The sequence below is a fragment of the Chiloscyllium plagiosum genome, chromosome 15 (genome assembly GCF_004010195.1).
Source record: "Chiloscyllium plagiosum isolate BGI_BamShark_2017 chromosome 15, ASM401019v2, whole genome shotgun sequence".
Lineage (NCBI taxonomy): Eukaryota > Metazoa > Chordata > Chondrichthyes > Orectolobiformes > Hemiscylliidae > Chiloscyllium > Chiloscyllium plagiosum.
In genome coordinates, this window is record NC_057724.1 from 3,426,609 (window position 1) to 3,438,648 (window position 12,040).

The following is a 12,040-nucleotide window of genomic DNA, read 5'->3' on the forward strand; positions in this document are numbered from 1 at the left end:
AGGTGCAAAGGTGTGCGCTCTCTCTCTCTTGCCACCCCCCCCTCCCCCAGCCAACACAAGGTGCCAAGCCAAGTTTCTCTCTCTCTCTCCCCCGCTCCCACTGAAGGTGCCAAGTCTCTGTCTCTCTCCCTCTCCTCCCATTGCATATGCCAAGTCTCTCTCTCTCTCTCGCCTCTGAAAATGCTGATTCTCTTTTTCTCTCTCTCTCTGGGTTCAATTCCCACACCAGCTGAGGTTACCATGAAGGACTCTCTTTCTCAACCTTTCCCCTTGTCTGAGGCATGGTGTTCCTCAGGTTAAACCACCACCAGTCATCTCTTTCTCTCTAATGACAGAACAGCCCTATGGTCTGGCAACACTATGGTGACTTCACCTTTATTTTGCCTGACTGTGCTGACACATTTCTCCCTTCCCCGAAGGAGGACAATAAGTAATTTCTAACTGGGACATCTGCCTAACACCCCTCTACTCACCTTCAATGCCAAATTCTCCACCTTCATAATAAGGTCCTCCTGTCGTTTTCTCTTCTCCTGGGTTAACTGCAATGTCTCTCTCAGTTTTTCAATCTCATACTGGAACTGCACAACTACCAGGAGACAAGAAGGAAGTTGCTGAAGTCACACTACTCAATTGACCCACATCCCTCTTGTACTCCCTTACTTCCAAACCGTTATTCGCGTAAGAAAGAAAGCCATGTTGGTTCATCTCTGGTGAAAAACAGAGTCATAGTCATAGAGTCATAGACATGTACAGCATGGAAACAGACCCTTCGGACATTTTTCTGATAGGAAGGAGACCAGAATTGTACGCAATATTCCAACAGTGGCCTAACCAATGTCCTGTACAGCCACAACATGACCTAGAAGGTGTAATGTGGTGACTGAGACAGTATAAATGCACAACAAACAGAAATCACTGGTCAGAATCTGGAGCACAGTAAACCCAATGGTATTTCACACTCACCAGGAACCGAACTACGGGTTTGCTGGGTTCAGACAGTGTGCTGATCAGCACTGAGCTCCCCCACATGCACAGATCCTGGAAAGAGTTAGGGTTTTTCAAGCAACAGGGAGGGAGAGGATCTCATTCCCCTTATGCTGAATACTTGCCCTAGCCTGGCTACCCAGAAACTGAGACATGTGTGCAAATAGATTAGATTAGATTCCCCACAGTATGGAAACAGGTCCTTCGGCCCAACAAGTCCACACTGTCCCTCTGAAGAGTAACCCACTCAGACCCATTCCCCTACCCTATATTTACCCCTGACTAATGCGCCCAACACAGCATGGCCAATTCACCTGACCTGCACGACTTTGGACGGTGGGAGGAAACCGGAGCACCCGGAGGAAACCCACGCAGACATGGGGAGAACGTGCAAACTCTACACAGTCGCCTGAGGGTGGAATCGATCCCGGATCCCTGGCGCTGTGAGGCACCAGTGCTAACCACTCAGCCACCATGCTCCAAGTAATTGTGATGCTGCCACTCTGGCCTGACATAATGGTCTCCTTCTGGCAGGGGGGAAAAGCACTGGAGAACAGTGTGTGGGAGAGGGCAGAAGAGATAGTGAGTGCCCTATTGTGTGTGAACTAGACACAGCACTGACATTACCCATTTGGTTTGATTCTTGCTTTGGTTGCATTTGAGCATCAGTTTCTTCGAGTTTCTGTTGCAAGCGACGGGCCAAGTCATCCTCTGAATCCATGATGTTTAGGTTCTCGTCATCATGGCGATCACCTTCATCTTCATCCTCCTCACTGCTGCTGCTGATGTCATTGAAGATCTCACGCAGTTCATCTCTCTCCACTGTAAAACACAGTGAGAAGACATGGAGCAGATACACCAGTGCTCAGGCCTCTCCTTTGCTTCTCAGTTACTGACCAGAACTAGCCTCATACAGACTCACAACAAATCCTATCTGCCGCTCTGTTTCATTGCACTGCCTCTGTCCCTGCTCCCTCTGTCTGTTCTTTACACAGTCTTGCCCTGTCCCCAAATCCCATTTACCTGGCCTTCTCTACCTCTTGCTTCCATTCATCTGAACCTTCTCTAACCCCCGACTCCATTTGTCAGACCCTTTAACCCCTTATCACCAAGTTTCAGCTTACCCCTTAAACCCAACGCCTCTGCCCTGCAACCACAACTCCAAAACTCATTCTCTCACCCCTAGTTCCCGCCAACCTATGGCCTTTCCTCTCCCCGAGTTCACTCATCGTTCCCCGACCCACTCAGCTCTTGTTCACTTCGGTACCTGCTGAGGTGTGGCCCGGCTTGTGCCCAGATGATCCTGGTGATGAGCTGTCGAGGTTTGGCAGTGAGCCCTGGTTCTCCACTTCCTTCGTTTCATCCTCTGCTATAACTTCCCACCCTGCGCACGGGCAACATTAAGGGGCATAACGCATCGACCAATGTCAATCAGACTGAAACATCTTCCCTCAGCAAACACTGGAAGAAAATAAAGCTGCGCGAGTGCCACAAACTGGACAGCAGAGGTCAGCGGACCATGAGAACTCCCTCTCGTAGTGGCTGTAAAAATGTATGCAGCAGGTTACTGCTTGTGAAGATAGACGTCTATGATTCCAACTGCTCTGGTTGAACCCAGTCTTCACCTAGCCGAAAATGAAGTGAAAGCAAGTATCTTTTTTAAAATTCCATCCTGGCCTGTGTGCATCACTGGTTGGCCAGCATTTATTGCCTAGCCTTAGTTTCCCCTGAGAAGGTGATGGCAAGCTGCCTGGACTGCCCCACAATGCCTTTAGGAAGGGAATTCCAGGATTTTGACCCAGCAACAGTGAAGGAACGATGATAGATTTCCAAGTCAGGATGGTGAGTGGGTTGGAGAGGAACTTGCAACGTGTCACAATGCATCTGCCACTCTGGTCCTTCTAGATGGAAGTGATTGTAGGTTTGGAAGGTGCTGTCTAAGGCTATTCGGCGCATTTCTGCAGTGCACTGCTGCTGCTGAGCTTTGATGGTAGAGGGAGTGGATGTTTGTGGTAGTGATTGAGGTGACTTAAAATGCCCAGGGTCCATGTTACAAAACGTAAACAAACACTCCAAATTATCCATAACTCTACTCGATGTTCATCCTGTCCCTTACAAACCATCTATCAACTTTATAAATACTCAGCAGCCATGCTGACTACTCCTAATCAAACCTTGTCTTTCCAAACGCATGTATATCTTATCTCTCAGAATCTTCTCCAGTAACCTACCTACCGCAGATGTTAAGCTACTGGTGTGTTCCTAGGCTTTTTCTTTTTGCAGACCTTCTTGAATAATGGCACAACATTCACTACTCTCCAGTCTTCCGGGACCTCAGCCGTGACTAACGATGAGGCAAAAATATATCAGCCAGGGCCCCTGCAATTTCTTCTCTAGCCTCTTGCAGTGCTCTTGGATGTATCTGGTCAGCACCAGGAGATTTGTCAGCGATCACACATTCTAATACATCAAACACCTCCTCTACTGTGCTATGGACTGTCCCCAAGATATCACCACTAACATCCCCAAGTCATCATGTCTTTCTCCATGGTAAACACAGAGGAGAAAGTATTATTGAGAACCTCACACACTCCTACAGTACTACACATACGTGTCCACTTTGGTCTTTGAAGGTCCCTACTCTCTTTTTAATTGTTCTATTTCCTTTAATATACTTTAATAATTTCTTTGGATTCATCCTAATTTTCTTAGCCAAGGCTATCTCATGCTCCTTTTTGCCCTCCTGATTTCCTTCTTCAGTAAACTCCTGTATCCCCTACATTCTTCCAGGGATTCCCATGATCCCAGCTGCCTGTACCTGAGCTGCGCCTCCATTTTATTCTGGTCAAAACCTACATCAGGCAAACACATGCCAGCATATCAAATAGATGACCAGCTATTTGCTACTTTGCACAGCCCTGAAGGGTGGAAACTGGCTGCCGTGTCTCCTACATTACAACCAAATATTATGCTTTAAAAGTTTTCACAGACTATGACATGATTTGGTAATTTCTGTGGTCACACATGATGATACACACATCAGAAGGCACTACTTTTTGCCATAAATTGAAGCCCACTCCGTCTTCAAACAGAAAGGATACGGACACTGACAGCCTCAGCATCTGTGCTGAGCAGTCTCTTCACTTCCTTTTCCACATCTGGAGATTCAATGTACTAGGAACAAAAAAACAAATAATGAGGCTCCATTCTCACATTATGTTGGCTGAGATCATCAAAGATTTGATTTCATTCTGCACAAGCCATCAAATTAGTCAAGCACTGTACCACACGCCACAGATTAAGCTCAAAGTAAAACTTCCTCCAATTAGAAAGTGAGATCACTCTCTACACTGTCCCCATTGAAAACTTCAAGGACAGATACAGCATAGGGTGTAATGAGAGTACTGAAAATGTGTTGCTGGAAAAACGCAGCAGGTCAGACAGCATCCAAGGAACAGGAGAATCGACATTTCGGGCATAAACTCTTCTTCAGGAATGGGCTTATGCCCGAAACGCGATTCTCCTGTTCCTTGGATGCTGCCTGACCTGCTGCGCTTTTCCAGCAACACATTTTCAGCTCTGATCTCCAGCATCTGCAGTCCTCATTTTCTCCTGTAATGAGAGTACAGTTCAATCTACACTGTTCCCATCAAACACTCCCAGAACAGGTACAGCACGGGTTTGGATACTGAGTAGTTCACCTGGACCTAAGGTCATAAATCAGTCGTGATCTTTTTGAATGGTGGAGCTGGTTGGAGAGGCTCTCAGGCCTACTATAGCTCCTGTTTTGTATGTTGTTACATACACTGTGAAATTAAACATCCTCAGGATTTATTTACCACAGGTTAGATATACACAGCATACACTCCTACAGTTACACAGATTTTCCAAGTCCTCACCTTCTTCTTTGCAGTTTTCCGGAAGCGTCTTTTCCGGACATTCTTCAGGGGGCATGTGACTGAAATCAAAGGGAAATGGCAGCATGTCAGTCATGGTGACAATCACCTGATGAGGGAGCGTCGCTCCGAAAGCTAGTGTGCTTCCAATTAAACCTGTTGGACTATAACCTGGTGTTGTGTGATTTTTAACATGGTAACAAAAGACTGTGATTTGTTTCTCAGTATGAGTCCTACTCTCCTGTAGAACTTGAGAATGATGGTGAATTTAATACACTTGTCCAAGCTATTCAAATTTTAAATCCACTAAAGTAATTATACTACACTTCTCCGATCTCCACTTTGCTTCTGCCTGTGTACTGAACAGGCTTAGGGTACAGACCTTTTGATCTTCCTCCTATGTTGCTCACCCATGATATCAGTATAAGGACTGGTTCAATACAATAAATAGAGAGTGAGGCACCAGAAATAGTTTTGGATTCATAGGATCACAGAATCCCTGCAGTGTAGAAAGAGGCCATTCAAGTCTACACCAATCCTCTGAAGAGCATCCTACCCAGACCCATCCCCCACCCTATCCCCATAAGCCCTGTATTTAACACGGCTAATCCAAATAGTCTGCTCATCTTTGGACTGTCGGAGGAATATGGAGCACCCAGAGGAAACCCACACAGACACGGGGAGCACATGCAAACTCCACACAGACACAAGGATCGAATCAAACCCAGTCCTTGGCGCTGTGAGGCAGGAGTAACCACTGAGTCACTCCTGCTATATGCTACTGCATCTAGTATTCCCAGATGTTCTCCCGTCCAAGTACTAACCAGGCCTGAGTCTGCTTCGCTTCTGAGATCAGGCATTTTCATACTATGATGGCAAGCCAGGTAAGAGATGAAACCACAATCTTCTGATTGATACAGGACTGAGGAGAAAATGGATCTACGGTATTGGTATATGATTGGCATAGTTCTGCTTTAAATGAACAAGACATTTGGGATTCAGATTGGAGTCAGACATATGAATTAGGGATTGATGCAGGGCTATCGAAAGACGGCAGGGTAATAGGATTAGTTCAGGATTGATACAGATCTATGGATTAATCCCACTACCCAGCTCATTCCTGAAATTTGATAGAGATCTACAAGGACAGAATGAGATAGTGGGATTGTTTTAGGATTGACACAGGGCTATGGTGACTGAGCAGGGTAGTGGGATTTCTTTGGGATTGATGCAATTGATTGATTGGGATTGATGTAAACAAGGCCATTCAAGTGTGCAGAGCGAAACAAAAAGTTGTAGTAGGAGGGGATTCTATAATTATGGGTACGGATAGCATCCTTTGAAAACAGGATCGACAGTCCTGCATGGTGTGTTGCCCACCTGGTGCCAAAGTATTGGACATCTCAGATCAGCTTGAAAGGATATTGGAGTGGGAGGGGAACATTGAGCTGTTCAGGTCCATTTTGGGACCCCCAGTACAGGCAAGAGACAAAATCTCAGCAGGGAAAACTCAGCAGGTCTGGCGCACTTTAACATACCACTGTGTACCCTAGCTGACATCATCTGTGTCAGGCTTACTGCAGTCCTCCAGCGAAGCTTAATGTAAGCTCAAGGAACAGCACCTCATTTTCCACTTGGAGACTCTGCAGCCTTCTGGGCTCCATACTGGGTTCAATAATTTTAGGGCCTGAACAGCTTCTCTCATGTCCTTACCCTAACCTCCGCACACCAAGCTTTGTCATCACATGGCTGCTACCCCAACCATCCTACTGTCCGCTACTAATGGTCCCAGTTAGCAGCTACTAATTCTCCTAGGCTGGCCGTTACCCATTCCTTGTCTGTCCAGCTGTTGTACTCTCTCTCTGGACTTCATCTCCATCTATCATTTACGCCTCTGCCACCACCCCACCTTCAGTATATATTCCAATATTTTTCTTGTTATAATCAGTTCTGAAGAAGGGTCACTGGACCCGGAATGTTAACTCTGCTTTCTCTCCACAGATGGTGCCAGACCTGTTATGTTTCTGAGCAATTGTTGTTTTTGTTTCTGATTCTGTAGTTCTTTGGGACTTTAAAAAAAAAAATGGGCAAAAGGTCCTATTAAGGGAACATCAGGAATTGGAATACAAGAACAGGACCTCAAGGATTATTTGGATTATTACCCAAGCCAAAAGCATGGCTCAGTGGCTAGCACTGCCCTCTCAGAGCGCCAGGGACCCAGGTTCGATTCCAGCCTTGCGCGACTGTCTGTGTAGAGTTTGCACATTTTGTGTCTGCGTGGGTTTCCTCCGGGCGCTCCAGTTTCCTCCCACAGTCCAAAGATGTGCAGGTCAGGTGAATTGGCCGTGCTAAATTGTCTGTAGTGTTAGGTGCGTTAGTCAGAGTGGGTTACTCTTTGGAGGTTGGTATGGACTTGTTGGGCCGAAGGGCCTGTTTCCACACTGTAGGGAATCTAATCTAATCTAATTTAATCAAATTGTCATAAAGATAAGAAAGTTTTGTCAGTAAACAGATGGCTAAAGATGGTGTGGGCAAGAGGGGTTCCATTCCATGGGGCACAGCAGCAGTATTTGGACAGGAAGGAACAAACCAACCTGGGTTTCGGATCCTCACGGAAAGGAGTTCAAACTAATTAAAGTCAGGGGAGGACTCAGCAGAGGTTAAAGTTTCCAGAACAAGGAAGAGGACAGAGAATACGGAAACTGTCAGAAATCTATCTTCAGGCACAGCAACATGGCTTTGTGCATGGGAAATCATGTCTCACTAACTTGATTAAGTTTTCTGAAGAAGTAACCAAGAGGATTGATAAGGGCAGAGCGGTAGATGTGATCCATATGGACTTCATTAAGGCGTTCGACACGGTTCCCCGTGGGACACTGGTTAGCAAGGTTAGATCTCATGGAATACAAGGAAAACAAGCCATTTGGATACAGAATTGGCTCAAAGGTAGAAGACAGAGGGTGGTGTTGAAGGGTTGTTTTTTAGACTGGAAGCCTGTGACCAGCGGAGTGCCACAAGGATCGGTGCTGGCTCCACTACTTTTCATCATTTATTTAAATGATTTGGATGTGAGCATAAGAGGTATCATTAGTAAGTTGGCAGATGACACCAAAACTGGAGGTGTAATGGACACGAAGAATGTTACCTCAGATTACAACGGACTGGAAGCCTGTGACCAGTGGAGTGCCACAAGGATCGGTGCTGGCTCCACTACTTTTCATCATTTATTTAAATGATTTGGATGTGAGCATAAGAGGTATCATTGGTAAGTTGGCAGATGACACCAAAACTGGAGGTGTAATGGACACGAAGAACGTTACCTCAGATTACAACGGGATCTTGATCAGATGGGCCAATGGGCTGAGAAGTGGCAGATGGAGTTTAATTTGGATAAATGCGAGATGCTGCATTTTGGGAAATCAAATCTTAGCAGGACTTGTACACTAAATGGTAAAGTCCTGGAGAATGTTGCTGAACAAAGAGACCTTGGAGTGCAGGTTCATAGCTCCTTGAAAGTAGAGTCACAGGTAGATAGGATAGTGAAGGCGGCATTTGGTATGCTTTCCTTTATTAGTCAGAGTATTGAGTACAGGGGTTTGGGAGGTCATGTTGCATAGGTTTAGGGTGAGAGGGGAAAGATATAAAAGAGACCTAAGGGGCAACTTTTCACGCAGAGGTGGTACGTGCATGGAATGAGCTGCCAGAGCAAATAGTGGAGGCTGGTACAATTGCAACATTTGATTATGTTTAGATTAGATTACATTACAGTGTGGAAACAGACCCTTCGGCCCAATAAGTCCACACCGACCCGCCGAAGCGCAACCCACCCATATCCCTACATTTACCCCTTACCTAACACTACGGGCAATTTAGCATGGCCAATTCACCTGACCTGCACATCTTTGGACTGTGGGAGGAAACCAGAGCACCCGGAGGAAACCCACGCAGACACGGGGAGAACGTGCAAACTCCACACAGTCAGTCGCCTGAGGCAGGAATTGAACCCGGATCTCTGGCACTGTGAGGCAGCAGTGCTAACCACTGTGCCATCGTGCCACCCGTTTGAAAAGGCAGCTGTATGGGTGTATGAATAGGAAGGGTTTGGAGGGATATGGACTGGTTGCTGCAGGTGGGACTAGGTTGGTTTGGGATGGACACGTTGGACCAAAGGGTCTGTTTCCGTGCTGTAAATCACTCTGTCTCTAATAAAGGAATAACTATGAGAAGGGGGCGGTCAATGCAGGACTGAGGCTGTGGCCTTAAATGCTCACAAAATACAAAAGAAATGTGCATGTAGTGCAGATTGAAACTGGCAAGTACAATGTTGAGGGTACCATGGTTGCTAGGGGCTCAGGGCTGGGAACTAAAACTAAAATCTAAGAACATGTATCCTATCAAAAGGACAAGCAGATGGGCAAGGTGGCGGGATTGTCTTGTTAGTAAGAAATGAAGTTAAATTGACAGCAAGAAATAATATAGGTTCAGCAGGTGCAGAATCTGTTATGTAGAGTTGAGGAACCACAAAGGAGAAGTAACCCCATCGGGAGCTATGTAAAGCCGCCTACCAGTAGTCAGAATTGGGGTAGACAAGAAATCAGGCGATCGAAAAGGCATGTAAAAAAAACACTATTACAGTAATGATAGGGCCTGGAGTGGACTGAGAAAATGAGGTTTATAGCAGATCCTAAGAAAAGGAATTCATGGAATGCTTACAAGATCTTATTTTCGAGCAGCTTGTGGTAGAAACTCATGAGGGAACAGACAATTCTGGATTTGGTGATGTGTAGTGAAGATGACTTTATTAGGAAGCTTAAGGTAAAGAAGGCCCTAGGGAGCAGTGACCACAATATGATAGAATTCACCCTGCAGTTTGAGAGGGAGACGCTGGAATCAGATGTAATGTTATTACAATTAAATAAAGGTAACTACAAATACACAAGGGAGGAGCTGGGATTTAAGGAAGGCCTAGCAGAGAAGACAGTGAAGCAGCAATGGCAGAGTGTCTGGAGGTAATTTGGGAGGCACAGCAGAAATTCATCGCAAAGAAGAAACATATTCAGGGGAGGATGAGGCAACCATGGCTGTCAAAGGGAGTCAGGGACAGCATAAAAACAAAAGAAAAAGCAGATCAATGGAAATTCAGAGATTTGGGAAACCTTTGAAAACCAGCAGAGGACAACTGAAAGAGCAATAAGGGGGAAGAAGATGAAACATGATGATAAGCTAGCTAGTAATAGAAAGGAAGACTGCAAGAGTTTTTATAAATATATTAAAGGTATGAGAGAGGCAAGAATGGACATTGGATTGCTGGAAAATGAGGGAGTAGTAGTTATGGGGAAGAAAGAAATGATGGATGAACTGAATAGGTACAGAATACTGAGACGTCTGGATAGAGTGGACATGAAGAAAATGTTTCTACTATTAGGAGAGATTAGGGTCAGAGGGCATGGCCTCAGAGCGAATGGGTGACCCTCCATTACTGCAATGAGTGGAAATTTTTTCAGCAAGATGGTGGTGAATCTGTGGAACCCATTGCCGCAGAGGACTGTGCAGGCTGAGTCATTGAGTCATCTTTAAGACAGAGATAGGTAAGTTCTTAATTAGTAAGGGGATCAATGGTTATGGGGAAAAGACAGCAGAATGGGACTGAGAAACATATCAGCCATGATCAAATTGTATAGTAGACTCAATGGGCCAAATGGCTTAATTCTGCTCCTGTACCTGATGGTCTTATTCTCTGCTGTGAACCTCTTACTGAATCCCCTATGCAGCAGTTCACTCCCAGCATTTCACATTGCAAACTATTCTCCACGTACAGCCCAGGTTTAGAAGGACAGAGGCTACAATTATACTGCTGGAACTTTCCACAGTACCGATGTAGGTTGGGTAGTTGTAGGATGGCCCAGTCACTTCACTCACAACTCTGTTTAAAGAAGCCTGTAGGCTTCTCCATTCTACTACAGGCAAAGATAGAGGGTGCACTTCCTTAGCCTGCCATTATATGAACACAAGGCCAGCATATTAACACCTCTCTTGAATGCACTTACCCTGCCAGGCAGGATAAAGCAACACATTGTCTGTAATCTGATTCCTATACAGTGCTAATTGGGAAAGTTCCTCACTTTATTACCACTCTTCCTATTACTTTCCTTAAGGCCCATAGAAAATCATAGTAATCTGAACGTTCAGCCCATCACCTCTGGGCTGGTTGCGTTAACAAGCCTCGCCATTTTAATCCAACTTTCCAGCACCTTGCCCAGAGTCTTGCAGGTTACTGAATTTCAGATCCAGATCCAGATTCCTTTCAAATGATTTGACCACTAAACTGGGCAGTGAATTCTTGACACCCACCAACCCCTGGGTGGAAAGACGTTTGTGTTCCCTGAAAACATTCTACAAACTAAATTAAATTTGTGCCTTCTGGTTAATTTGTGCCTTCTACACAAGGCAAAACAGCTTTTTCCCATTTGCTTTATTTTTGACCTGTACATTGATGAAGTCACTCAGAGACATGCAGATATGCAGCACAGAATCATACCCTTAGGTCAAACTAGTCCATAGAATCAGAGATGTACAGCATGTAAACAGACCCTTCAGTTCAACTTGTCCATGCCAACCAGAAATCCTAAACTAATCTAGTCCCATTTCCCAACACTTGGCCCATATCTCTCTAAACCCTTGCTATTCATGTACCCATCCTGATGCCTTTTAAATGCTGCACTTGTTCTGGCATCTCATTCCATACATACACCATCCTTTGCGTGAAAAAGTTGCCCCTTAAGTCCCTTTTAAATTTTTCACCTCTCACCCTAAACCTATGCCCACTAGTTCTGGACTCCCCACCCCAGGGAAAAGATCGTATTTATCCTATCCATGCCCCTCATGATTTTATAAACCTCTCTAAGGTCACCCCTCAGCCTCCAACGTTCTAGGGAAAACAGGGCCCAGCCCATTCAACCTCTCCCTCGAGTTCAAATACTCCAACCCTGGCAACATCCTTGCAAATCTTTCTGAACCCTTACAAATTTCACAACATCCTTCCCAAAGGAGGGAGACCAGAACTGCACAAAATATTCCAACAGTGGCCTAACCAATGTCCTGTTACAATGTCCTGCAACATGACCTCCCAACTCCTATACTCAATGTTCTGACCAATAAAG

At 45.4% G+C, this 12,040-nt stretch overlaps 1 protein-coding gene across 1 annotated transcript in view; it reads right to left on the reverse strand.

The window, feature by feature from the left end:
- Positions 1–12,040, reverse strand: part of taf7 (TAF7 RNA polymerase II, TATA box binding protein (TBP)-associated factor) — a 50,365-nt gene that overhangs the window by 9,607 nt on the left and 28,718 nt on the right. Inside the window, exons 6-10 of the mRNA XM_043704294.1 lie at positions 4,884–4,942; positions 4,086–4,158; positions 2,252–2,368; positions 1,612–1,806; positions 474–586 (exon numbers count right to left, since the gene is read on the reverse strand). Coding sequence (XP_043560229.1) covers positions 474–586; positions 1,612–1,806; positions 2,252–2,368; positions 4,086–4,158; positions 4,884–4,942 — 557 coding nt within the window. The remainder of the gene's footprint in view (positions 1–473; positions 587–1,611; positions 1,807–2,251; positions 2,369–4,085; positions 4,159–4,883; positions 4,943–12,040) is intronic.